We start from the raw sequence: 26,974 nt of genomic DNA on the forward strand, positions 1-26,974 counted from the left end.
TCAATACCCAGCAGGGAATTCCCATTTTCCATAATGGAAATCCCATTTCCCAGCATGGAATCCCCAATTTTCCCAGGATAAAATCCCCCAATTTCCCAGGATGGAATCCCCAATTTCCCAGGATGGAATCCCCAATTTCCCAGGACGGAATCCTGCATTTCCCAGGATAAAATCCCCAATTTCCCAGGATAAAATCCCCAATTTCCCAGGACGGAATCCCCAATTTTCCAGGATAAAATCCCCAATTTTCCAAGATGGAATCCCCAATTTTCCAGGATGGAATCCCCAATTTTCCAGGACGGAATCCCCAATTTCCCAGGATGGAATCCCCAATTTTCCCAGGATAAAATCCCCAATTTCCCAGGATAAAATCCCCAATTTTCCAGGATGGAATCCCCAATTTCCCAGGATGGAATCCCCAGTTTCCCAGGATAAAATCCCCAATTTCCCAGGATAAAATCCCCAAATTTCCCAGGATAAAATCCCCAATTTCCCAGGATAAAATCCCCAATTTCCCAGGATGGAATCCCAAATTTCCCAGGATAAAATCCCCAATCTTCCAGGACGGAATCCCGCATTTTCCAGGATGAAATCCCCAATTTTCCCAGGACGGAATCCCCAATTTCCCAGGATGAAATCCCCAATTTCCCAGGATAAAATCCCCAATTTTCCCAATATAAAATCCCCAATTTCCCAGGATAAAATCCCCCATTTTCCAGGATAAAATCCCCAATTTCCCAGGATAAAATCCCCAAATTTCCCAGGATGGAATTCCCATTTTCCCCAGGATAAAATCCCCAATTTTCCCAGGATAAAATCCCCAATTTCCCAGGATAAAATCCCAAATTTCCCAGGATGGAATTCCCAATTTCCCAGGATGGAATCCCCAATTTCCCAGGATAAAATCCCCAATTTCCCAGGATAAAATCCCCAATTTTCCCAGGATAAAATCCCCAAATTTCCCAGGATAAAATCCCCAATTTCCCAGGATAAAATCCCCAAATTTCCCAGGATGGAATTCCCATTTTCCCCAGGATAAAGTCCCCAATTTCCCAGGATGGAATCCCCAATTTCCCAGGATGGAATCCCCAGTTTCCCAGGATAAAATCCCCAATTTCCCAGGATGGAATCCCCAATTTTCCAAGGATGGAATCCCCAATTTTCCAGGATGGAATCCCCAGTTTCCCAGGATAAAATCCCCAATTTTCCCAGGATAAAATCCCCAATTTCCCAGGACAGAATCCCCAATTTCCCAGGAGGAAATCCCCAATTTCCCAGGATAAAATCCCCAATTTCCCAGGATGGAATCCCAAATTTCCCAGGATGGAATCCCCAATTTCCCAGGACGGAATCCCCAATTTTCCAGGATAAAATCCCCAATTTCCCAGGACGGAATCCCCAATTTTCCCAGGAAAAAATCCCCAATTTCCCAGGATAAAATCCCCAATTTCCCAGGATGGAATCCCCAATTTCCCAGGATAAAATCCCCCATTTTCCAGGATAAAATCCCCAATTTCCCAGGATAAAATCCCCGTTTCCCAACTCACGTGGGCGTTGAGGGCGTCGTTGGCCTCGCGCTCCGAGAGCCCGCTGGTCAGAGAGGTGACGATGCCAACGCAGCGCTCCAGACGCTGGGAATGGGGCAAAACAGGGGGAAAATGAGAAAAACGGGGGGAAAGAAAATGGGGAAAAACGGGGAGAAAAAAGGAAGAAAAATGGAGGAAAAACAGGGGGGGAAAGTGGGGGGAAAAATGGAGGAAGAGTGGGGAAAAATGGGGGGAAAATGGGAAAAAGGGGGGCAAATGGACAAAAATGGAGGAAAAACTGGGGGAAAACAGAGGAAAGAATGGGGAAAAACCGGACGAAAAATGGGGAAAGACGGAGGAAAAATAGGGGAAAACCAGGGAAAAACGGAGAAAAAATGGGGAAAACAGAGGACAACCGGGAAAAACGGGAATGGGGGGAAAACTGAGAAAAATGGGGGAAACAGGGGAGAAACTGGGGGAAAATGGGGGGAAAATTGAGGAAAGCTGAGGAAAAAGTGGGGGGAAATGGGGGGGGGGGGCATTTTGGGGAAATTTTGGGGATTTTGAGCAATTTTGGGAGAATTTTGGACCAGGAGCATCCGCAGATCACGGGAGCCGTTCCCGCGCCCCCAGCCCGGTCCGGTGTCCCCCCGGCATCCCCGTTACCCCCGGGATATCCCCGTTAGCCCCGGTACCGCCCGGGATATCCCCGGTATCCCCGGTATATCCCCGTTACCCCCGGTATCCCCGGTGTCCCCTGACCTCCTCCAGCTCATCCTTGGAGTCCAGCAGCGAGCTCACCAGCAGCTTCCCGGCCGCCGCCGCCCCCGCCTTGCCCTTGGCGAGCTCCATGGCCCGGGACGGGCGGCGGGAGGCGGCGGCCGCGGACGGTCCCCGGTGAGGGGAACGGGGGCGGAGCGGCCCCGGGGGCACCGCGCGGTCCCGGTGCGGTCCCGGTGCGGTTCCGGTGCGGCCGTGCGGGGCTCGGAGCTGCTGAGGGGAGCCCGGGCCGGGCCGGTCCCGCTGGGGCCGGGCCCGGTGAGGCGGCGGCGGCCGGAAGTTACCGGAGAGCGACGGGGGAGCTCGGCCGGAAGCGGAAGCGCCGCGCGGGAGGAAGTCCCGCCCTTCCCGCCTCCGTCGGCCAATGGGAGGGGAGGGATGGTTGTGAGTGACAGCTCGAGGGGCGGGGGCTGAGGGGCGGGGCATAGCGGCGGTTTGGCCAATGGGGAGGAGGGGGCGGGACGGGTGCATGAGGAGGCTCCGCCCACCCGCGGGTACGGGGAAAGCCCCGGGAACCCCCGGGAGCCCCAAAATCACCGGGAACCCCCCGGGAACCTCCGAGGACCTCCCGGAACCCCGAAATCACGGGGAAACCGTCAGGAACCCTCCAAGAACCCTCAACTCACCGGGAACCCCCCAGGAACCCACTGAGACCTCCGGGAACCCCCTCAGGAACTCCCCGGGAGCCCCGAACTCACCGGGGAACCCCGAACCCACCCGGCACCCTCCAGAAACCCCCAGAACCCCCAAGGAACCTCCCGGCAACTTCGAACTCACCGGGGAACCCCCCGGCAACCCCCCAGGACCCCCAGGAACCCACCGGGAGCCCCTCAGGAACCCCCGAAAACCTCCCGGGACCCCCGGGAACCCACAGAAACTTCCATGAACCACCCGGGACCCCCAGGAACCCCTCGGGAACCCCTTGGGATCCCCCAGGACCCACAAAACCTCCCAAAACCCCCGGCAATCCCGAACCCCCCAACCCCTCCCAGGACCCCCGGGAGCCCCCCCACCCTCACCCCCACCCCCCCCCATTCCCGCAGCCCCTCGGGACCCCCCCTCATGGAGACCCCCGTGTGCATCCACAGCAGCTTTATTGCAAACGGGACCCCCCGGTGTTGGGGGGACACCCCCGGTGCCCCTCGGGGGGTGCCGGGGTCCGGGGGTGCCCCCAGCCCCCGTTCCTGGTCCCGGTGCAGATTTTGGGGTCACCCGCGGGTGCTGCTCCCCCCGCGCTCCCCCAGCAGCCAGTAGGTCCTGAGCTTGCCCTTGCCCTGGAGGGATTTGGGGGGACCCCCGAGTTTGGGGGGGACCCCGGCGGTTGGGGGGGATTGGGGGTCTGGGGGTATCCCGGGATTTGGGGTGAGGGGGGGATTTGGGGTACCCGGGTTTGGGGGGGATTTGGGGTACCCCGGGGGTTTGGGCTGCAGGGGGGAGATTTGGGGGGACCCCGGGGTTTGGGGTGCAGGGGATTCCCCATTGGGGTGGCACTGGGGGAGTTTGGGGCAGTTTGGGGGGGGTTTGGGGTGGTTTGGGGTTGGGTCAGTTTGGGGGTGTCAGGGCAGTTCTGGGGGTATCTGGGGCAGTTTTAGGGGGGTCAGGGCAGTTTTGGGGGTCTCAGGGCAGTTTGGGGTCTCAGGGCAGTCCGGGGGGGCTGGGGCAGTTCAGGGGGGCATCAGGGCACTTTTAGGGGAGTATTGGGGCACTTTTGGGGGCTCAGGGCAGTCTGGGGGGGGGTTGGGCTACTTTTGGGGTCTCACAGGGCAGTTTAGGGCGGTATTGGGGTAGTTTTGGGGTTCGGGCCTCACCTTCATCTCCACGTCCCCCCTCAGCTCCAGCTCGAAGCCCCCGAACTCCTCCAGCACGGCCTTGGTGACCCCCGAGATGTGGATCTTCAGGGCTGGGGGGGTGGCACCATCAGCACCCCGGGGTGTCCCCACTGTGTCCCAAAGATGTCCCCAGGTGTCCGCAGGTGTCCCCACCCCGCTCACCCTCCCCGTTGGACTCCATGCGTGACGCGGTGTTCACGGTGTCCCCGAACAGGCAGTACCGCGGCATCTTCAGCCCCACCACGCCCGCGCACACCGGGCCTGGGGACACACGGGCGTCACCCCGGAGGTGCCCCTGTCCTCCTGTGCCACCCCCGTGCCACCCCTGCCCCCTCCCAGGAACCTGGGGGGTGCCCAGCCCCGTCCCCTCTGGCTGTGTCCCCTGTCCCTTTCCCTTGTCCCTGTCCCCTGTCCCTGTCCCTTGTCCCTGTCCCTGTCCCTTGTCCCTGTCCCTTGTCCTTGTCCCTGTCCCTGTCTCCGTATCCATCTCTGTCCTGGTCTCTGACCACATTTCTCTTCCCGTCCCTGTTCCCGTTCTCATTCCCACCGGTGTGGATTCCCATCCTCATTCCCATCCTCATTCCCATCCCCGTTCCCATTTCCCGTTCCCATTCCCATTCCCATTTCCCATTCCCATCCCCATTCCCGCTCCCATTCCTGTTTTCCCCGTTCCCAGTCCCATCCCCACCGGTGTGGATGCCGATGCCCGTTCCCATTTCCCATTCCCCATTCCCATTCCCATTTCCCATTCCCCATTCCCAGTCCCATTCCTGTTCCCACTCCCATTCCGGTTTTCCCTGTTCCCAATCCCATCCCCACCGGTGTGGATGCCGATGCCCATTCCCATTCCCATTCCCGTTCCCGTTCCCGCTCCCATTTCGGTTTTCCCCATTCCCAATCCCATCCCCACCGGTGTGGATGCCGATGCCCGTTCCCTTTCCCGTTCCCATTCCCATTCCCATTCCCCATTCCGGTTTCCCCGTTCCCAGTCCCATCCCCACCGGTGTGGATGCTGATGCCCGTTCCCATTCCCCATTCCCATTCCCATTCCCATTCCCCATTCCCGTTTTCCCGGTTCCCAGTCCCATCCCCACCAGTGTGGATGCCGATGCCCGTTCCCATTCCCGTTCCCATTCCCGCTCCCATTTCGGTTTTCCCCATTCCCAATCCCATCCCCACCGGTGTGGATGCCGATGCCCATTCCCATTCCCCATTCCCATTCCCATTCCCATTCCCATTCCCGTTCCCAATCCCATCCCCACCGGTGTGGATGCCGATGCCCGTTCCTATTTCCCATTCCCCATTCCCCATTCCCATTCCCGTTCCCATTCCCGTTCCCATTCCCCATTCCGGTTTCCCCGTTCCTGTTCCCATCCCCACCGGTGTGGATGCCGATGCCCGTTCCCGTTCCCATTTCCCATTCCCCATTCCCATTCCTGTTCCCAATCCCGTTGTTCCCCACCGGTGTGGATGCCGATGCGCAGCTCCAGCCGCTCCCGGGGCCGGTGGCGGATGCGGAAGGAGCGCACGGCGTCCAGCAGGGCCAGCGCCATCCGCGCCACCTCCCGCGCGTGCAGCTTCCCGTTGCGCACCGGCAGCCCCGACACCACCATGTACGCGTCCCCGATCGTCTCCACCTGCGCCCGGGACAGCGCCGGGAATACCGGGAATTCCGCGGGGAACGACCCCGGGAATTCCGCAGGGAACGGGAGGGAACAGCACCGGGAACTCCGCAGGGAACGGGAGGGACCAGACCCGGGAATTGCGCAGGGAACGGGAGGGACCAGACCCGGGAATTTCGCAGGGAACGGGAGGGACCAGACCCGGGAATTGCGCAGGGAACGGGAGGGACCGGCCCCGGGAATTCTGCAGGGAACGGGAGGGACCAGACCCGGGAATTCTGCAGGGAACGGGAGGGACCAGACCCGGGAATTCCGCAGGGAACGGGAGGGACCAGACCCGGGAATTTCGCAGGGAATGGCCCCAGGAATTCCGCAGGGAACGGCCCCGGCCCCGGCCCCGAAGGACAACAGGACAAGCACCGGGAATCCCAGGAATTCCACAGGGAACGGCCCCCCCGGGAAGGGAGGGACCGGCTCCGGGACTTCCAGAGGGAACGGCCACACGGGACAACGGGACAAGCACCGAGAATCCCGGGAATTCCACAAGGAACGGCCCCGGGAATTCCGCGTGGAACGGCCCCACGGGACAACAACAGGAATTCCGGGAATTCCACGAGGAACGGGAGGGACCAGCCCCCGGAATTCCACAGGGAACGGGCCCCGCAGGACAACAGGACAAGCGCCGCGAATACCGGGAATTCCACAGGGAACGGCCCCGGAATTCCGCAGGGAACGCCCCCGGAGAGGGGAGGGACCAGCCCGGGGGTGTCCCGGGAACACCTGGAGGTGGCACCGGGGGCTGGGCACGGGTTGGGCTCCATGGGCTGGGGGCCTTTTCCTACTGCAGTGGTCCTGGGATTCTGGGATTTGGGGATTCTGTTATGCTTGGATTCTGTAATTCTGGGGATTTGGGGTATTGGGATTCTGGGATGTTTGGATTCTGGAATATTGGAATTACAGGAAACTGGATCTCTGGAACTCTTGGGTTCTGGGATTTTGTGATCTTGGAATTGCCTGATCCTGTCCCTGCCTGTCCCTAAATGTCCCCAAGGTGTCCCCAAGGTGTCCCCCTCACCTTGTAGACATCGAAGTTGTCGATGACGGCAAAGTCGTTGAGCACGTCCAACACATCCCTGTGTGTCCCTACCTGTCCCTAAACGTCCCCAAATGTTCCTAAATGTCCCCAAGGTGTCCCCAGATGTCCCCCCAGGTGTCCCCAAGGTGTCCCACCCATCTTGTAGACATCAAAGTTGTCGACGATGGTGTCAAAGTCGATGAGCACGTCCAACGTTGAGCGTGTTGAGCGTGTCCCTACCTGTCTCTAAATGTCCCCAAGATGTCCCCAAGGTGTCCCCAGGGTGTCCCCCTCACCTTGTAGACGTCGAAGTTGTCGATGATGGCGTCGAAGCAGGTGTAGAGGTCGTTGAGCAGCGTCACCACCTGCATGGGGGTGCTCTGCGCCGAGAGCGCCGTGAAGCCCACGATGTCGCTGAAGTAGATGGTGACGCTGTCGAACGCCTCCGCCTGCACCGTCTCCCCCCTCTTGAGCTGCTCCGCCACCGAGCTGGGGACAGCGGGGCCGGGTCAGGGCGGGCACCACCCCCGGCACCCCCCAGGCGCCCCCCAGGACCCTCTGGAGCTCACTGGGGCAGGATCTGGTAGAGCAGAGCCTCGGCCTTGCGCTTCTCCTCCAGGTAGGCCTGGGTGCGCTCCTCCACCAGCTCCTCCAGGTTGTTGGCGTACTGCTCCATGCGGGACAGCAGGTTGTCCAGGATGTTGGTGCTGCTCTCCCTGCGGGACGGGCTCACCTCACACCTGGGGACCCTCTTTGGGGCTCACCTCGCACCTGGGGACCCTTTTTGGAGGTCATTTCCTGCTCATGGACTCTTTTTGGGGGTCACCTCCCACCCACAGACTCTTTTTGAAGGTTACCTCCCATCTGGGCACTCCTTCTGGGGGTCATCTCCTACTCACAGACCCTTTTTGGGGTCATCTCCCACCCACGGACCCTTTTTGGAGCTCACCTCCCACCCATGGATTCTTTTTGAGGGTCACCTCCCACATGGGGACCCTTTTTGGGAGTCACCTCCCACCTGGGGACTCTTTTTGGGGGTCAACTCTTGCCCATGGACCTTTTTTGGGGGTCACCTCCTGCCCACAAACCCTTCTCAGGGGTCACTTCCCACCCACGGACCCTTCCTTGGGGGTCACCTCCCACCCATGTACTCTTTTCAGGGGTCACCTCACACCTCAAAATTCTCTCTGGATGTCACCACCCACCCAGGGACCCTCTCTGGGGGTCCCCCCCGGTCCGCGGGTGGGGGTCCATGGTGGCACCTGTTGAACTTGCGGAGCTGGACCTTGATCTGGTTGAAGTCAGGGCGCTCCAGGACGTCCTCGGCCCAGCAGTGCTGCATCAGCTGCCCCAGCTCCTCCAGGTGGCACCCGACGTTGGCCGAGGGCCGGAAGCTCGGCCGCTCGCCGCTCTTCACCCGCTCGATGATCTCTGCGGGGACGGGCACCCGTCACCCACCGGCGCTCACCAGAGGGTCCAGGAACCCAGCCCGGGGTCCAAGAACCCATCCGTGGGTCCAAAAACTCATCTGTGGGTCCAAGAACCCATCTGAGGGTCCAAACTCCTATTGGCCAGTCCAGGAAGTCATCGGAAGGTCCCAGAACCCATCAATGGGTCCAAACACCCATTGGCCAGTTCAATAACTCATCAGAGGGTCCAAGAACCCATCAACGGGTCCAAAAATCCATTAATGGGTCCAAAAAGCCCATTGGCCAGTCCAATAACTCAGCAGCAGGTCCAAGAACCCATTCATGGGTCCAAAACCACATCTATGGGTCCAAAAATCCATTAATGGGTCCAAAAGCCCATTGGCCAGTCCAGTAACTCATCACCAGCTCCAAGAGCCCATCAACGGTTCCAGCCTCCCACCAAAACATCCAAGAATGGATCAATGGATCACCCAAAAACCCATCAGTGGTTCCAACCCATCAATGGATCATCCAAGAACCCACCAATGGTTCCAACCTACCATTTGGTAGGTTCCACCTACCAAAACATCCAAGAACGGATCAAGAGATCACCCAAGAACCCATCAGTGGTTCCAACACATCCAAGAATGGATCAATGGATCACCCAAGAACCCATCAAAACATCCAAGAGTGGATCATCCAGGAACCCATCAAAACATCCAAGAATGGATCATCCAAGAACCCATCAACACATCCAAGAATGGATCAATGGATCACCCAAGGATCCATCAACACTTCCAACCACCCAGACCCTGCCATCCTCTCTGGCCACCCCCTCCCGTGTCCCCGCTGACCTTTGGGGCTGAGCTCCATGCCCTCCACGTAGAAGACGCCGCAGCGCAGCGCGATCTCCTGCAGGATGATGCCGAAGCTGTAGACGTCGCCCTTCTGCGTGCCCCGCGCCGGCGGCTCCTCCATGCGCAGCAGCTCCGGCGCCGTCCACAGCTTCTCTGCGGCACCGGGGACCCCGTCAGGTCAGCCCAGGGGACGCTCTGGGGACGCTTTTTGTTGGGGGGGACGCTTTGGGGTCTCACTGGCGAAGAGCGCGTGGGTGTCGCCGTCGCCGTCGGGCGCCGCGCGGAAGCTCTCCAGGCCGTAGTCGGTGATCTTGAGCACGAAGCGCGAGTCCACCACGCAGTTGGAGGACTTGAGGTTGCCGTGGGACACGATGACCCCGTTGTGCAGGAACTGCATCCCCTGGGAGGGGGCACGGGGATGTCAGGCACGGCCGGGGAGCCAGGTGTGGGGTGGGGACCCCTTTGGGGTGGGGGAGAGATATGGGGTGGGGGAGAGATGTGGGATATGGGATTTCTGTGGGATGGGGGAGATCTGTGGGGTGGGGGATGTCCATGGGATGGAGAATTCCTGTGGGGTGGGGGATCCCTGTGGGATGGGGGATTCCTATGGAATGGGGGATTCTGTGGGAGGGGGGATACCCATGGGATGGGGATTGCTGTGGGGTGGAGGATTTCTATGGGATGGGGGACCCCTGTGAAATGGGGGATTCCTTTGGGATAGGGGGTTCCTATGGGATGGGGGAGAGCTGTGGGATGGGGGATTCCTGTGGAATGGGGGATTCCTGTGAGATGGAGGTTCCTGTGGAATAGGGGATCCTGTGGCGTGGGGGATTCCTATGGCATGGGAAGCCCCCGGAACGTCACCGGTACCTTGACGATGTCGTTGGTGAGGGAGTAGCGGAACATCCAGTCCAGGGTGATGCTCTCGTTCTCCAGGATGTCCTGGGGACACGGGGGGTGAGGGTCGGGCCCGGGACGGGGGTCCCGTTCCCGGTGCAGCCCCAAGAGGGTCCCAGGAGGCTCCCAGAGGGTCCCGGTCCCATCCCGGTCCTGGTGCTGCCCCGGCAGCTCCCGGTCCCATCCCAGTCCCTCCCAGTCCCGGTGCAGCCCGGGAGGCTCCTGGCGCCGGTTCCGGTGCAGCCCCAGAGGCTCCCGGTGCCCTCCCGGCCCGGTGCCGGTGCCGGTACCTGCAGGCTGCCCCGCGGGCAGTACTCGGTCAGGATGCAGATGTTGGGCGGGTCGGTGCAGGCCCCGATGAACCGCGTCAGGTGCTCGTTCTGCACATCCCGCATCTACCGGGGACACCGGGGCGTGGGCGGGGAGGTCCCGCCGTGCGTCCCGCCCGGTGCCCGGTGCCACCCCCGGTTTTCACGTACGTGTTTCAGCTCGAACAGCACCTTGCGGGTCAGCTCGATGCGTTTGCGGTTCACGTGCTTCACGGCCACCAGGTTACCCTGCGGGGACACCGGGACACGGTGGGGACACCGGGGGTGGGGACACGGTGACACCGGGGGTGGGGACACGGTGGGGAGGGGTCCCCCCGGTGTCCCCCCCCTCCCCGTACCTTGTAGTAGGCGGTCTTGGCGTACACCTGGAGCTGCCCCTCGGCCGTCAGCAGCGAGCCGTAGTTGGAGCCCCGCTGTACCGGGGGCGGGGGGGTGAGAACGGGAACCAACCCCGAGCTCCCAGAGACACCCCCGGAGGGGATGGGGGGGCCCCGGTCCCCAAAATCCCCGGTGCCGGGGCAGTGGGGTGACCCCGATCCCCAAAATCCCCGGTCCCTCTGGTCCCGGTCGCCCCGGTGCCCCCGCTCCTCCCAGTCCCTGTTCTTCCCCCGCTCCCCCCGCTCCCGGTTCCCGTTCTCCCCCCCCGTGCCCCCACTCCCCTCATCCCCCCTCTCTCCCCGTTTCCCCTGCTGCTCCCGGTCCCGGTGTCCCTGCTCCCCGTTCTCCCCCTAGTCCCGCTCCCCCCGTTTCCCCCCGTTCCCCACCAGGGACAGGCTCAGTTTGCTGCCCCGGTTCCCCCGTTTCCCCCCGTTCCCCACCAGGGACAGGGTCAGTTTGCTGCCCCGGTTCCCCCCGTTCCCGCCGGTTCCCGTTCCCCCCGTTCCCCACCAGGGACAGGCTCAGTTTGCTGCCCCGTTCCCCCCCGTTTCCCCCCGTTCCCCACCAGGGACAGGGTCAGTTTGCTGCCCGCGCTCCTCAGGTGTTTCTCCAGGCTGCTCATCTGCAGATCCTCCCAGCGCACCCTCCACAGCTCTGCCGCCAGCTCCTTCTCCAGCTGCAGCTTCCTGCATCCGGGGGGGCTCCATGAGACCCCTCCCCACACCCCCCCAGATCCCCCCAGACCCCCCAGACCCCTCCCCAGACCTGCAGATGAAGAAGGAGGTGACAGTGATGGCCATGAGCATCAGGCTGACCACCAGCGACAGCACCTCCAGCGTGGACAGCGAGGCTGTGAGGACAGCAAGGGGCGGTCAGGACCCGATCTGGGGGTCGGGCGGGGGTCTCAAGGCTCTGACGCCCCCCTCACCTTTGCGGCACCGCGGGTCGGTGCCCTCGAAGCCGCAGGGAGGGACATCGGGTGGCACCGAGTTCCCCGGCCAGTGGAAATCCCTGCCCGGAACCATCTGGATCTCCTTGGTGGTGCCGTTGTAGTTGGCCACGATCTTTGGTGGGGGGGGGCGAGGAATGGGTGGGGGGAAGCCCCCAGACCCCTCCCCAGGTCCGGACACCCCCCTCGGGTCCGGGGCTCACCTGGAATTCGCCCAGCTCGGGGTCCATGTCCCACAGGGAGTAGTCGCTCTCACGGTCGCCCTGCTCGTCGATCTTCAGGAAGCCGGTGACACCTGGGGAGGGGGCGTGAGGGGCTGGGGGGACCCTCAAAGGGGGGGGGTTCGGTCCCCAAAATCTCACCTGAAGTGGAGCTGGGGGGGGGGAATGGGATGCGACACCGGGCTGGGAGGGTGAGGGGCTGGGGGGGCCTTCAGGGGGGCTCTGAGCCCCAAAATCTCACCCTGGGAATGGGGCTGGGGGGGCTTTGATCCCCAAAATCTCACCTGGGAATGGGGCTGGGGGGGCTCTGAGCCCCAAAATCTCACCTGGGAATGGGGCTGGGGCGGCTTTGATCCCCAAAATCTCACCGGGGAGTGGGGCTGGGGGGGCTTTGATCCCCAAAATCTCACCCTGGGAATGGGGCTGGGGGGGCTCTGAGCCCCAAAATCTCACCCTGGGAATGGGGCTGGGGGGGCTCTGAGCCCCAAAATCTCACCTGGGAATGGGGCTGGGGCGGCTTTGATCCCCAAAATCTCACCTGGGAGTGGGGCTGGGGGGGCTCTGAGCCCCAAAATCTCACCTGGGAGTGGGGCTGGGGGGGCTCTGAGCCCCAAAATCTCACCTGGGAATGGGGCTGGGGGGGCTTTGATCCCCAAAATCTCATCTGGGAATGGGGCTGGGGGGGCTCTGAGCCCCAAAATCTCACCTGGGAGTGGGGCTGGGGGGGCTTTGATCCCCAAAATCTCATCTGGGAATGGGGCTGGGGCGGCTTTGATCCCCAAAATCTCATCTGGGAATGGGGCTGGGGGGGTCTGAGCCCCAAAATCTCACCCTGGGAGGGTCCAGGGAGGGGCAAGGAAGGGTCCGGGAGGGATCGGGGAGGGTCTGGGCAGGTCCGGAAGGGGTCGAGAAGGTTCGGGCGGGGCCGGGTGGGGCTGGGAGGGTTCGGGGAAGGTTCGGGCGGGGCCGGGTGGGTCCGGGCAGGGTCGGGTGGGGCCTCACCGTAGAAGGTTCGGTTCCACATCTGGCGGGTGATGGCCGAGGCGTCGCTGACGGAGCCGCCCCGCTCCAGGGTCTCGTTGAGCGCCTGGGCGTAGAGCAGGACCCCGTCGTGGAAGGCGGCGGCGATGAAATTCATCTGGGGACACGGAATTAATTAATTCATCTGGGGACACGGGATTAATTAATTCATCTGGGGACACGGGATTAATTCATGTTGGGACACGAAATTCATCTGGGGACGTGAAATTCTTCTAGGGGAATGAAATTCTTCTGGGGACACGAAATTAATTCGTCTGGGGACACTAAATTCATCTGAACACGGAATTCTTCTGGGGACATGAAATTCATGCTGGGACATGAAATTCATCTGGGGCCACGGTGACAGCTCGGGGGGACGGGCACAGCTGAAAATCCCCATGCCCAGACCAACCGCGTGTGCCCCAGCAACTCCAGCTTGGTGCTGTGTCCCCATGTGTCCTCCCGGTGTCCCCGTGTCCCTGCCCGGTGTCCCCGCCTGGTGTCCCCCGTTGTCCCTGCTGTCCCCTCAGTGTCCCCGGTGTCCCCTGCCTCACCAGCCCGTCCTGCAGGGAGCTGTTGAATCTCTCTCTGGCCTCGCGGTGCAGCCGCTGCAGGAACGGTCGGTACTCGGCGTTCTGCGGCTCCGCGTAGGTGATGATGGTCACGGCCTGCGGGGACCGGCCCCAGGGGCTGGGCACACCTGGGCGTGTCCCCGTGCCCACCTGGGCGTGTCCCCGTGCCCACCTGGTGCCATCTGTGCCCACCTGGGTGTGTCTCTGTGCCCACCTGGTGCCATCTGTGCCCACCTGGGTGTGTCTCTGTGCCCACCTGCCCGTTTTCCTGCTCACCTGGCCATGTCTGTGCCCACCTGGGCGTGTGGGGATGGGAGGGGGACATGGAGATGGGGACAGGACCTGCCCACCTGTCCATGTTCCTGCTCACCTGGGTGTGTCCCTGTGCCCACCTGGCCGTGTCCCTGCCAACCTTGCTGTGTCTCTGTGCCCCCCGTGTGTGTCCCTGCCCACCTGGAGCCATCTGTGCCCACCTGGGCATGTCCCTGCCCCCCTGGCGGCATCCCCCTGCCCACCTGCCCATGTCCCCGTGCCCACCTGGGTGTGTCCCCGTGCCCACCTGGGCATGTCCCTGCCCCCCCGGCGGCATCCCCCTGCCCACCTGCCCATGTCCCCGTGCCCACCTGGGGGTGTCCCCGTGCCCACCTGGGCATTTCCCTGCCCCCCTGCCCGTGTCGGTGCCCCCCTGTCGGTGCCCCCCGCTCACCTGGAACGCGCGGCGGGCGCGGGCGTCGTTGCTGTCCCCGCGTTTCCAGGGCCTCTGAGGCTCGGGGAATTCGCGGCCCTGCAGGCTCGCCCCGAAGGTGTCGATGTAGAAAAAGGCGAAATCGCCGCCCGTGAGCCCCGCGCGCTCCGCCTGCAGCAGCAGCGCCCGCAGCGTGTCCGGGGCGCAGCACAGGTACACGACTGCGGGGGGACACGGGGACTGAGGGGGACAGCGCCGGGACCCCGCCCAAAGACAGCACCGGGACCCCCCCCCAAATCACAGGGGGTAGCGGGTTATTGGGGGACACAGCCCCGAGACCCCTGCCCAAAGAGAGCACCGAGACCCCCCACCCACATCATGGGGGTCCCGGGTTATTGGGGGACACAGCTCCGAGACCCCCGCCCAAAGAGAGCACCGAGACCCCCCACCCACATCATGGGGGTCCCGGGTTATTGGGGGACACAGCCCCGAGACCCCTGCCCAAAGAGAGCACCGAGACCCCCGCCCACATCATGGGGGTCCCGGGTTATTGGGGCACACAGCCCCGAGACCCCTGGGAGACCCCTGGAGACCCTCACCCCAATCCCGGGGGTCCCGGGTCACTGTGTGACATGGCACTTGGAGCAGGGACCCCCCGAGACCCCCAACCCAATCCCGGGGGTCCCTGGTTGTTCTGTGACACAGCCCTGAGACCCCCGCAGACCCCAGCCCCACATCCCGGGGTCCCCCCGCAGACCCCAGCCCAGTCCCGGGGTCCCCCCGTCCGTTGCGTGCCGCGGGAGCGCCCGCGGTGCCTCCGGGGCGGGGGTCCCGACCCCGGTGCCGCCCCCCCCGTGCCCTGCCCGGCGCTGCCCCGGGCGCCAGCCCCGGTGCCGGTTTCCTGTTTTCCCGACTCCGTTTCCTCCTCCCCGCGGCCCTGATGGATTCCCGGCGACTCCGTGACCCCGGGGGCCCCTCCGGCCGTGCCCACCCCCGGGGACCCGAAATTCACCCCCGAGGCTGAGCCCCCACCGAGCAACCCCGGGATCCCGGGGCTCCCGGTGCCTCCCGGGGCTCCCGGTGCCTCCCGGTGCCTCCCGGTGATCCCGGGGCTGGTGACAACGCCCGGAGACTGGGGGGGACACGGGGTGGGTGGGGAGGGGTCCAGGGGGTGCCAGGGTCAGGGTGGGGCAGGGGCAGCGTGGGGGGGGTGGGAGATGCGGAAACGGGGGTGGGGGGGGCTGTGGACAGGTGTGGACAACCATGAACAGCCATGAACAGCCATGAATAGCCATGAATAGCCACGAATAGCCATGGACTGCCATGAACTGCCATGAACTGCCATGAACTGCCATGAACTGCCATGAACAGGCATGAATAGCCATGAATAGCCATGAATAGCCATGGACTGCCATGAACTGCCATGAACTGCCATGAACTGCCATGAACAGGCATGAACAGGCATGAATAGCCATGAATAGCCATGAATAGCCATGAATAGCCATGGACTGCCATGAACTGCCATGAACTGCCATGAACAGGCATGAACAGGCATGAACAGGCATGAACAGGCATGGACAGGCATGGACAGGCATGGACAACCATGGAAAACCATGGACAGCCACGAACAACCATGAATAGGCATGAACTGCCATGGACAGCCATGAACTGCCATGAACTGCCATGAACTGCCATGGACAGGCATGGACAGGCATGGACAGGCATGGACAACCATGGAAAACCATGGAAAACCATGGACAGCCACGAACAACCATGGACAGGCATGAACAACCATGGAAAACCATGTACAGCCATGAACAACTGTGTACAGCCATGAAAAACCATAAACAACCATGGACAGGCATGAAAAACCATGTACAGGCATCAACAACCATGAACAGCCATGAACAACCATGAAAAACTATGGACAATCACGGATAGGCATGAACAACCGTGGGCAGCCATGAACAGCTGTGAACAACCGTGTGCAACCATGAACAACCATGAACAACCACGAACAGGCATGAACAACTGTGGACAACCATGAACAACCACGAACAGGCATGGACAGGCATGAACGGCCATAAACAACCAGGAATAACCATGAACAGCCATGTACAGGCATGAACAACCGTGTGCTGCCATGAACAACCGTGTACAGGCGTGAACAACCATAAACAACCATGAATAACCATGTACAGCCATGTACAGGCATGAACAGCCATGTACAGCCATGAACAGCCATGTTCAGCTGTGTGCAGCTGCGCACAAGCATGAACAGCCGTGCACAGGCATGAACAGCCATGAGCAGCCATGAACAGCCGTGCACAGGCACGCACAGCCATGAACAGCCGTGCACAGGCATGAACAGCCATGAACAGCCATGAACAGCCGTGTACAGGCACGCACAGCCATGAACAGCCGTGCACAGCCATGAACAGCCATGAACAGCCGTGTACAGGCACGCACAGCCATGAACAGCCATGAACAGCCGTGCACACCCACCAAACCCCGTGCAGAGCCCTGCACAGCCCCGTCTGCCCACGGAAACCTCAGGACAGCCGTAAATAACCCCGGGATCCCCACGCGAGACCGGGCACAGCCGTGTCTGCCACCCGTGAGCGCCCACAAACAGCCCTGAACCCCCCCATGAGGCTGGGCACAGCTGGGCACAGCTGCAGACACCCCTGTACAGCTGTGCCCAGCTGTGTCAGCTGCCCGTGAACACCCGTGAACCCCCCGTGAGGCCGGGCACAGCCGGGCACAGCCAGGCACGGCCGCGAGCACCCCCGTAAAGTTGGGCACAGCCATGTATGGCCATGAACACCCCGGGCACAGCGTGCCAAGCCTGGCACAGCCACGGGCACCGCTGTGGGGCCGGGCACTCCCGTATGGGGCCGGGTAATCCCATATGGGGCCGGGCACTCCTGTGTGGGGCCGGGTACTCCTGTGTGGGGCTGGGCACTCCTGTGTGGGGCTGGGCACTCCTGTATAGGGCTGGGTACTCCTGTGTGGGGCTGGGCACTCCTGTGTGGGGCCGGGTACTCCTGTGTGGGGTTGGGCACTCCTGTGTGGGGCTGGGTACTCCTGTGTGGGGCTGTGCCCTCCCATATGGGGCTGGGTACTCCCCAGTGGGGCTGGGCACTCCTGTGTGGGGCTAGGCACTCCCATATGGGGCCGGGCACTCACGTATGGGGCCGGGCACTCCCATATGGGGCCGGGCACTCACATATGGGGCCGGGTACTCCTGTGTGGGGCCGGGCACTCCCATATGGGGCCAGGCACTCCCATATGGGGCCGGGCACTCCTGTGTAGGGCCGTGTACACCCCAGTAGGGCTGGGCACTCCTCTATGGGGCTGGGCACTCCTCTATGGGGCCGGGCACAGCCATGTAGGGCTGGGCGCTCCTGTATGGGGCTCTGCACTCCTATATGGGGCCGATCACTCCTCTATGGGGCTGTGCCGTCCTGTGTGGGGCTGTTCACACCCCAGTGAGGCCAGACACTCCCCCATGGGGCTGTGAACTCCTCTATGGGGCCGTGCACTCCTCTATGGGGCTCTGTACTCCTCTATGGGGCTGTGCCCTTCTGCGTGGGGCTGGGCACTCCCGTATGGGGCTGGGCACTCCCTTGTAGGGTTGCGTACTCCTCTATGGGGCTGTGCACTCCTCTATGGGGCTGTGCACTCCTCTATGGGGCCGATCACTCCTCCATAGGGCTCTGAACTCCTCTATGGGGCCGGACACACCCCGGTGGCGCCGCACACCGCCCTACCCCGCTCCCCCCGCCCCGCCCGCCCCATCCCCTCTCCCCGCACTCACTGCGCCCCTTCGCCTTGATCTCCTGGATGATGAAGGAGAAGTTGCCGCCGTCTCGGAACACCACGTCCATGACCGTGAGGTTGCGCAGGGTGGGCAGCTGCACGTACAGACCCTCGGCGGCGAAATAATAGGGCCGGTCTCCCGCCGCTTCGTCCCAGTACACCAGCAGCGCCCGCCGCGTCCAGTTGAAGCGCCGGTGCAGCTGCACTCCCAGTTCGCCCAGTTTGCGGTGGCTGGGACCGGCCCGGGTGGTCAAACCGAACTCCTCGCTCTTGTCGTCGAATCCGTGAGCCTCGGCCCCCGCCGTGACCAGCGGCAGCTGCCAGTGCCCGGTGAACCGAGCCACCGGAGCGGCCGAATAGACGCAGCCCGGCCCTAGGAACGCCGCGGGGCGATGGGCGAGCCACAGGTCCACGGCCACGAGCGGCGCGGCCATTTCGGAGCAGACCCCGTGGCGATCCTCGCTGTCGCCGAACACCCAGCGCACGGTGAAGCCGGGCAGGAGATCCCGCCGGGAATTCACGGCGGCCGCGGCCAAGCTGACGGCGGGACCCACGCGCGGCCAAGCCCACGGGTAGGTGAGGTTGCGGCGGGGCAGAACCACGGCCAGGGTCAGCGGGACCACCGGGGCCGCCGCCGCCGCCGCCGCCGCCGCCACCGGGAGCGGGGCCAGCAGCGGGGCCAGCAGCGGGGCCAGCACCGCCAGCATCGCCCACGGACCGAGAGTGGCGTCCGCGACCCCCCCGCGGCGGGGCTGAGCCCTGGCTCGCCCCCCCCACTGGTGACACAAAGGGCCGTTATCATTAACTCCTTCCTGCCCGTTCCCCCCCCGCCCCGCGGCATTCCAGCCGGGATGGGCGGCGGATGGGGCCGCCCGATGGGGGGTGGGGACGGTCCCACCCGTGGGATGTGTCGGGATCTGTCCCCCTCCGGTCTCACCGGTCGTCAGCGCCCAGGTCACGCGTGGGGCGCTGAAACCCGAGAAACTCCTTAGGGTGCGGGGACATCGCGACCCACGGAGCCCGCGCTGTCCCCACGCAGCTCCGGAGGCTTCGCGCGGCCCTGGGGGGCCCGGGGGGGCTCGGACACCTCTGGCCCCGCAGCTCCGTGGGAGGTTCTGCCCCGCGGAGGGGTCACGGCAGCCCCACGGCAGTAGGGGGGTGACTCTGGAGGTGACACTCGGGGGTTGAGTGGCACTGGCAGCGCTCGGGGGACACGGGCAGAGGTTGGGGACATACACAGGGGGACACGCTTGATTGCGGGGATGCGCGCAATGGTCCGGCCGCGTCCGGGTTATCGGTGTCACGGGTGCACGGGTGTCGCCCCACCCGTGACACCGATAACCCCACGCTGCTGCCGGCTCGCCAGCAGGCGAGACAAGCCTGGGCAAGCATCGGGAAAGCGTTAAGAACCCAACGTAGCAAATAAAAAATTTTAAGGAGCAAAACTAACGTCACGTGGAAGGAAAAAGTTAAGCTAGCAGAGGATGGTTTCGATCCATCGACCTCTGGGTTATGGGCCCAGCACGCTCCCGCTGCGCCACTCTGCTGCTGAGCACCAATGTCTGCCGGGAGCTTTATCCTCGTGGCGCACGCGCTCCATTCATGGGCTCCGCGCCCCCTCCAGCGGCCGCCCGGCGCGCGCCGCCATTGGCCCCCTCCCACTCTGATTGACGCGCCGCTTCACCAATGGTTGCTGGAGAAGCGCCCGCCAGGGGCGGGATGAGGGAGAGCGGCGGCCAATGAGCGGGCGGGTTGCTGCGGGGTCTGCGAGCGGCGTTTCATTGTCGGGAACGGCGGCGACGGCGACATGAGGTGGGAACCGGGGGATACCGGGATTAGGGGATACCGGGATAGGGGAGGAAAGGAGGGAAGTGGAGGGAGAAGCGGGACTGTGGGGATCACGGGGACCGGGGGGGAACGGGCACCGGGAGCGACCGGGACTGGGGGGGGGCGCGGGACCGGGAGAGACCGGGAGCGGGGTGGGGAACGGGGCGAACCAAGGGGAACCGGGGATGGGGAACACGAGCACCGAGACCGTGGGTGGGGGGACCGGGGAAAGACCGGGGAGCACCGGGAAGGGACCGGGGGAGGCGGGCGCGGAGCACCGGGGAGGCACCACGGAGCACCGGGGAGGGACCGGGGAGGGAGCACCGGGAGGGGCAGGACCAAGGGGAACCGGGGATGGGGAGACCAGCACCGAAACCGGGGGTGGAGGGACCCTTAAAGGGACCGGGGAGGACCGGGGAGCACCGGCAAAGGACCGGGACAGGTGAAGCGGTCCCGGTGCTCGGATCCCCCCGGTCAGCGCCGCTCCCGTTCTCTCCCCGCAGGGGCGATCGAGGCCGCGGCCGCGGCGGCCGCTTCGGTTCCAGGCGAGTCCCGGGACGGCTCCGGTGCCGCGGGAGGACCGAGCCGGTCCCAGAGGGGCGGGAGGGGGGTCCCGGGGCTCCGGGAGTGATTTTGGGGTTTTTTTGTGCCCTGTAGGTTCCGGCCCTTTGTGCCCCACATCCCCTTCGACTTCTATGTCGTGAGTAACCCCCGGGATTTACCGGGATTTTTCCAGGAATTTTCCGGGATTTACCGGGAATTTTCTGTGATTTTTCCAGGATTTTTCCGGGATTTACCAGGAATTTTCTGGGATTTTTCCGGGAATTTTCCTCGGAATTTTCCAGGATTTTCTGGGATTTTTCCGGGATTTTTCCACAGTTAACAATCCCCCCAAGCCCGGATTTGTGGGGTTTGGGTTGAACTGAATAAATTCCCTAAAAATGCTGTGGTTTGGTTAAAAAAACAACCCCACATTTAGGGGGTTTTTATATTGTTGGAAATGGGAAAATGGGAGGAAGAATGACAGAAATCACTCCAGGATTGGGGATTTTAACTGGTAAATTTTGGGATTGTGACAGGCAAAGTTTGGGATTGTAACAGGTAAGTTTGGGTTGGTAAGAGGTAAAATTTGGGATTGTAACAGGTAAAATTTGGGATTGTCAGAGGTAAATTTTGGGGTTGTGACAGGTAAATTTTGGGATTGTAAGAGGTAAAATTTGGGGTTGTGACAGGTAAATTTTGGGATTGTAAGAGGTAAATTTTGGGGTTGTGACAGGTAAATTTTGGGATTTTAACAAGTACAGTTATTCCCTGAGTTTCTGCCCTCTGCACAGATCACCCCAAGGCCTGCAGCCAACGGGGATTTAACGAGTTAATTGAATAAATCCTTTAATAAACCTAATAAATTCTTTATTAAACGTAACAGACCCCTCTGAGAGCAGCTCCTGGGGCTGGCAGGGTGGATTCCAGGTGGGAATTGTGTCCTGTTGCAGTGTGAGATGGCTTTTCCCCGTGTCAAGCCCGCTGCAGATGAGACAGCCTTCAGCGAGGCGCTGCTCAAGAGGAACCAGGACCTGGCCCCCACCGCTGCCGAGCAGGTGCCCTGCCCAAAACTCCCCCAAATCCTCAAGATTTGGGGCTGGGGGAAATCCAAACTTCTTCAGGAATAGCCTGAAAATGAATTAGTTCTCTTGAACTTTTTTGGGGGGAGATTTGTGGGGAATGATCTGGATTTTTTTTTGCTCTGTAAATGGGGGTTATTCCTGGATAATTTTCCTTTCCAGGCTTCCATCCTGTCCCTGGTGACCAAGATCAACAACGTCATCGACAATTTAATTGTGGCACCAGGAACGTTTGAGGTGGTGAGTGCAGAGATGGGGAAAACAGCTCCAGGGTGGTGGGACTGGAAAATGCTCCTGGCCCAGGGTGGGTTAAGGCTCCATGCTGAATCCCCAAATGTGGATTGTGGGTTGAATTCCTGGGATTTTGGGTTGGTTTTCCACCAGCAAATTGAGGTTTGCCAAATGGGCTCCTACAAGAAGCCAGGGTGGGTTAAGACTCGGTGCTGAGCCCCTAAACACAGAATATGGGTTGAATTCCTGGGATTTTGGGGTTTTCTGGTGGTTCACCAGGTGAGCTCCTACAGGGTGGGTTAAGGCTCAATGCTGAGCCCTTAAACACAGAATATGGGTTGAATTCCTGGGATTTTGGGTTTTTCCACCAGCAAATCGAGGAGGTTCGCCAGGTGGGCTCCTCCAAGAACCCAGAGTGGGTTAAGGCTCAATGCTGAGCCCCAAATGTGGCTTTTGGGTTGAATTCCTGGGATTTTGGGCTGTTTTTCCACCAGCAAAATTGTGGAGGTTCCCCAGGTGGACTCAGGCTCAATGCTGAGCCCCCAGATGCAGGATATGGGTTGAATTCCTGGGATTTTGGGTTTTTCTGGTGGTTTGCCAGGTGGGCTCCTACAGGATGGGTGAAGGCTCAATGCTGAGCCCTTAAACACAGAATATGGGTTGAATTCCTTGGGTTTTGGGTTTTTCCACCAGCAAATCGAGGAGGTTCACCAGGTGGGCTCCTCCAAGAACCCAGAGTGGGTTAAGGCTCAGTGCTGAGCCCCAAATGTGGCTTTTGGGTTGAATTCCTGGGATTTTGGGTTTTTCTGGTGGTTTGCCAAGTGGGCTCCTACAGGGTGGGTGAAGGCTCAGTGCTGAGCCCTCAAATGCAGGAAATGGGTTGAATTTTTGGGATTTTGGGTTTTTCCACCAGCAAATCGAGGAGGTTCGCCAGGTGGGCTCCTACAAGAAGGGCACGATGACGACGGGGCACAACGTGGCAGACCTGGTGGTGATCCTGAAGATCCTGCCCACCTGTGAGTGCCACCTGGGTGGGATCACACAAACCTTCGGTGCCAGGCCTTCCTCCAACCCTTCTCCTCCTCCTTTTCCTCTCCTTTTTCCCAGTGGAAGCTGTGGCAGCCTTGGGGAACAAGGTGGTGGAGAGCCTGAGAGCGCAGGACCCCAGCGAAGGTGAGGCCGTGTCACCCTGGTTTTTAAAGATTTTTTAAAAGATTTTTTAAACATTTTTTAAGATTTTCTAAGCCTTCTGACGTTTACATTATTTTAGCAAACTTTCTCGCACGCTTCCTGTAAATAACTCATTGTTTTGCATTCTTTTATGGAGGAGGAGAAATTTGATGGGCTCTTGGTTGGTGCAGTGGGATTGGAGAGGTGGCACTGTCACCCCTCCAATGCACTGTCACTCTTGGAAAACTGGAAATATTTTGGGATTGTAACAGGTAAATGTTGGGATTGTCACAGGTAAATTTTGGGATTATAAGAGGTAAAATTTGGGATTGTATGAGGTAAAATTTGGGATTGTCACAGGTAAATTTTGGTATTGTAACAGGTAAATTTTGGGATTGTAACAGATAAATTTGGGATTGTAACAGGTAAAATTTGGGATTGTCACAGCTAAATTTTGGTATTGTAAGAGGTAAATTTTGGGATTTTAACAGGTAACATTTGGGATTGTGACAGGTAAAATTTGGGATTGTAAGAGATAAATTTTGGGATTGTGACAGGTAAAATTTGGGATTTTAACAGGTAAAATTTGGGATTGAAAGAGGTAAATTTTGGGATTGAAAGAGGTAAAATTTGAGATTGTAAGAGGTAAATTTTGGGATTGTGACAGGTAAATTTTGGGATTGTAAATTTTGGCGTAAGAGTTTATTTTCTGGAGCCAGAAATTAAATTTCCCTTTTTCCTTCCCCTTCAGAGCGGCGGCGCGCGCGCTTGTGCTGTTCCACGTCCTGCAGTGACACAGCCACAGCCTGGCTGTGATCCATGGCCATTCCTGGTCCCTCCAGCCACAATTCCTGCTCTTTCCCCACAGTCCTGACCATGCTGACCAACGAGACCGGCTTTGAGATCAGCTCAGCCGACGCCACGGTGAAGATCCTGATCACCACGGTGCCGCCCAACCTGCGCAAGCTGGACCCGGAGCTGCACCGTGAGTGCCCAGCCCCGCCGCCTGCCCGGAGCGCCCACGGTGCCCTGGGGTGGCTGGGGAAACTGGGAATTTCTGCTCCTTGCAGTGGACATCAAGGTGCTGCAGAGTGCCCTGGCCGCCATCCGGCACGCGCGGTGGTTCGAGGAGAACGCCTCGCAGTCCACGTGAGTGTGGGGCTGGGGACAGGCCTCAGTGTGGGGCTGGATCCTTGGTGTGGGGCTGGATCCCCAGTGTGGGGCTGGGGACAGGTCCCCAGTGTGGGGCTGGATCCTCGGTGTGGGGCTGGATCCTCGGTGTGGGGCTGGGGACAGGCCCTCAGTGTGGGGCTGGATCCTCAGTGTGGGGCTGGATCCTCAATGTGGGGCTGGATCCTCAGTGTGGGGCTGGATCCTCAATGTGGGGCTGGGGACAGGCCCTCAGTGTGGGGCTGGATCCTCAATGTGGGGCTGAATCATCAATGTGGGGCTGGATCCTCAGCGTGGGGCTGGATCCTCAGCGTGGGGCTGGATCCTCAGCGTGGGGCTGGATCCTCAATGTGGGGCTGGGGACAGGTCCCCAGTGTGGGGCTGGATCCTCAGTGTGGGGCTGGGGACAGGTCCCCAGTGTGGGGCTGGATCCTCAATGTGGGGCTGAATCATCAATGTGGGGCTGGATCATCAATGTGAGGCTGAATCCTCAGTCTGGGTCCAGATCCTCAGTCTGGGTCTAGATCCTTAATCTGGGTCTGAATCTTCCTTCTGGGTCCAGATCCTCATTCTGGGTCTGAATCCTCATTCAGAGGACTCCTTCTGGGTCCAGATCTTAGTTCTGGATCCAGATCCTCCTTCTGGATCCAAATCCTGGTTCTAGATTCTGATCCTGGTTCTGGACCCAGATCCCCATTCCCAAGAACACAGAGCACGGGCCTGCTGTGGGCCTGAGCCTCCTCCTGCCTCTGCTCCAGGGTGAAGGTTCTGATCCGGCTGCTCAAGGATTTGAGGATTCGCTTCCCCGGCTTCGAGCCGCTCACGCCCTGGATCCTGGACCTGCTGGTGGGGTCACCGACGTGGTCATGATCCTGATCCTGATCCTGGGGAGCTGGGATTGGTGTCCCAGGCTGGGATTCTCCTAATTGCTGCTCCTCTCCTCTGCAGGGCCACTACGCCGTGATGAACAATCCCACCCGGCAGCCCCTGGCCCTCAACATCGCCTACAGGTCTGCGGTGTTTCCTTTCCAGAAATTCCCCTTGTGGGATAAAACCATTTTTCCTGATAAAACTATTGGAATCTCATGGGGTGACTGGGAGATAAATCCAGCTGGGATTTCCTGGTGGGGTTTTCCCTTTATGGTTCCATTTTCCTCACAAAACCTCTGGAATTTCATGGGCTGACTGGGAGATAAATCCAACTGGGATTTCCTGGTGGGGTTTTCCCTCTTTGTGGTTCCATTTTCCCGACAAAACCTCTGGAATTTCATGGGCTGACCGGGAGATAAATCCAGCTCCTCCAGCTGGGATTTCCTGGTGGGGTTTTCCATTTGAGGTTCCATTTTCCTGGAAAAACCGCTGGAATCTCACGGGGTGACTGGGAGATAAATCCAGCTGGGATTTCCTGGTGGGGTTTTCCCTTTGAGGTTCCATTTATTTTCCTGACAAAACCACTGGAATCTCACAGGCTGACTGGGAGATAAATCCAGCTCCTCCAGCTGGGATTTCCTGGTGGCATTTTCCTCATAAAACCATCGGAATTTCAAGGGCTGACTGGGAGATAAACCCAACTCCTCCAACTGGGATTTCCTGGTGGGGTTTTCCCTTTTTGGTTCCATTTTCCTGATAAAACCACTGGAATCTCACTGGCTGACTGGGAGCTGGGATTTCCTGGTGGGGTTTTCCCTTTGAGGTTCCATTTATTTTCCTGATAAAACCACTGGAGTCTCACGAGCTGACCGGGAGACAAATCCAGCTCTGGTGTTTTCCCTTTCTGGTTCCAATTTTCTGACAAAACCACTGGAATCTCATGGCTTGACCGGGAGATAAATCCAGCTCCTCCAGCTGGGATTTGCTGGTGCTGTTTTCCCTTTGAGGTTCCATTTATTTTCCTGACAAAACCACTGGAATCTCACAGGCTGACTGGGAGATAAATCCAGCTCCTCCAGCTGGGATTTGCTGGTGCTGTTTTCCCTTTGAGGTTCCATTTATTTTCCTGACAAAACCATTGGAATCTCACGGCTTGACCGGGAGATAAATCCAGCTCCTCCAGCAGGGATTTCCTGGTGCTGTTTTTTTTTTTTTTTTTTGCTGAAAGGGTCCATTTTTAACCCAGATTTTCCCCACTGCAGGCGCTGCCTCCAGATCCTGGCGGCCGGGCTCTTCCTGCCCGGCTCCGTGGGCATCACGGATCCGTGCGAGAGCGGCAACTTCCGCGTGCACACGGTGATGACGCTGGAGCAGCAGGTGAGCAGGGGTCCCCAGAAGGACAGGGGGGCTCTTTTGGGGGTCCCCTGTCCCCACACTGAGCCCTCCCCGTCGGCAGGACATGGTGTGCTACACCGCCCAGACCCTCGTGCGCATCCTGTCCCACGGAGGATACCGGAAAATCCTGGGGCAGGAGGGGGACGCCAGCTGTGAGTGGGGTTTGGGGGGGTTGTCAGGGTGGGGATGGGGCCGGTGTCACCTTGAGAAGGTCCCCAGTGTCACCTCCTGGGGCAGACCTGGCCTCTGAGATGTCCACGTGGGACGGGGTGATCGTGACGCCGTCGGAAAAAGCGTACGAGAAACCCCCGGAGAAGAAGGAAGGGGAGGAAGAGGAGGAGAACCAGGAGGAGCCGGCGGCGGGGGAGGAAGAGGAGAGCATGGAGACACAGGAGTGACACCTGTGCCACCTGCAGCAGGTGAGGGGACACCAGCCCGGGGGTCCCTGTGCCCTGTCCCTGTTTTGTACGTTGCACATTAAAGTGTCCCCCCTTTCCAGCGTGTCCTGCTTGTTCACATCCGTGTGGGACAGGTGGGACTGGGGCACGTGGAGCAGCAGGAGAAGGATCCAGAACTTGAAGGAACCACCTGGGGCTTCCCAGACCCCACTTGGGGCAGCCCAAACCCCACCTGGGCTTCCCAAATTCCACCTGGGGGTGTCCAAATCCCACTTGGGGCAGCCCAGACCCCACCTGAGCCTCCCAAATCCAACCTGGAG

General features: G+C 60.5%; 3 protein-coding genes and 1 non-coding gene across 4 annotated transcripts in view; 1 reads left to right on the forward strand and 3 right to left on the reverse strand.

Annotated features, from left to right (window-relative positions):
• INTS3 (integrator complex subunit 3) overlaps positions 1–2,633 on the reverse strand; it is a 37,932-nt gene extending 35,299 nt beyond the window's left edge. The window contains exons 1-2 of the mRNA XM_077192024.1: positions 2,289–2,633; positions 1,548–1,631 (exon numbers count right to left, since the gene is read on the reverse strand). Of these exons, the coding sequence (XP_077048139.1) occupies positions 1,548–1,631; positions 2,289–2,378 (174 nt within the window). The 5' untranslated portion in view covers positions 2,379–2,633. The remainder of the gene's footprint in view (positions 1–1,547; positions 1,632–2,288) is intronic.
• A 756-nt stretch (positions 2,634–3,389) lies between these two features.
• On the reverse strand, positions 3,390–18,698 carry NPR1 (natriuretic peptide receptor 1). Its single transcript, XM_054651088.2, has 21 exons — positions 17,970–18,698; positions 14,171–14,370; positions 13,447–13,560; positions 12,875–13,010; positions 11,855–11,946; positions 11,631–11,766; positions 11,468–11,552; positions 11,268–11,388; positions 10,663–10,737; positions 10,475–10,552; positions 10,286–10,390; positions 9,969–10,040; positions 9,336–9,498; positions 9,096–9,251; positions 8,095–8,263; positions 7,402–7,548; positions 7,129–7,321; positions 5,598–5,772; positions 4,298–4,396; positions 4,115–4,206; positions 3,390–3,580 (listed from the first exon to the last, which is right to left on the reverse strand). The coding sequence occupies exons 1-21, from the start codon at positions 18,676–18,678 to the stop codon at positions 3,515–3,517; spliced, it is 3,183 nt and encodes a 1,060-aa protein (XP_054507063.1). The 5' UTR covers positions 18,679–18,698; the 3' UTR covers positions 3,390–3,514.
• Positions 18,699–19,446: 748 nt separating this feature from the next.
• Positions 19,447–19,518, reverse strand: TRNAM-CAU (transfer RNA methionine (anticodon CAU)). Its single transcript has one exon. It is a non-coding gene; the product is annotated as a tRNA-Met (tRNA).
• A 168-nt stretch (positions 19,519–19,686) lies between these two features.
• ILF2 (interleukin enhancer binding factor 2) lies at positions 19,687–26,754 on the forward strand. Its single transcript, XM_077192060.1, has 14 exons — positions 19,687–19,783; positions 20,302–20,343; positions 20,456–20,498; positions 21,292–21,396; positions 21,583–21,660; positions 22,565–22,667; positions 22,759–22,824; positions 23,690–23,806; positions 23,892–23,970; positions 24,750–24,837; positions 24,940–25,001; positions 26,124–26,238; positions 26,318–26,408; positions 26,494–26,754. The coding sequence occupies exons 1-14, from the start codon at positions 19,779–19,781 to the stop codon at positions 26,652–26,654; spliced, it is 1,155 nt and encodes a 384-aa protein (XP_077048175.1). The 5' UTR covers positions 19,687–19,778; the 3' UTR covers positions 26,655–26,754.
• The last annotated feature ends 220 nt before the right edge of the window (positions 26,755–26,974 follow it).

The sequence above is a fragment of the Agelaius phoeniceus genome, chromosome 31 (genome assembly GCF_051311805.1).
Source record: "Agelaius phoeniceus isolate bAgePho1 chromosome 31, bAgePho1.hap1, whole genome shotgun sequence".
In the NCBI taxonomy this organism is placed as follows: Eukaryota; Metazoa; Chordata; class Aves; order Passeriformes; family Icteridae; genus Agelaius; species Agelaius phoeniceus.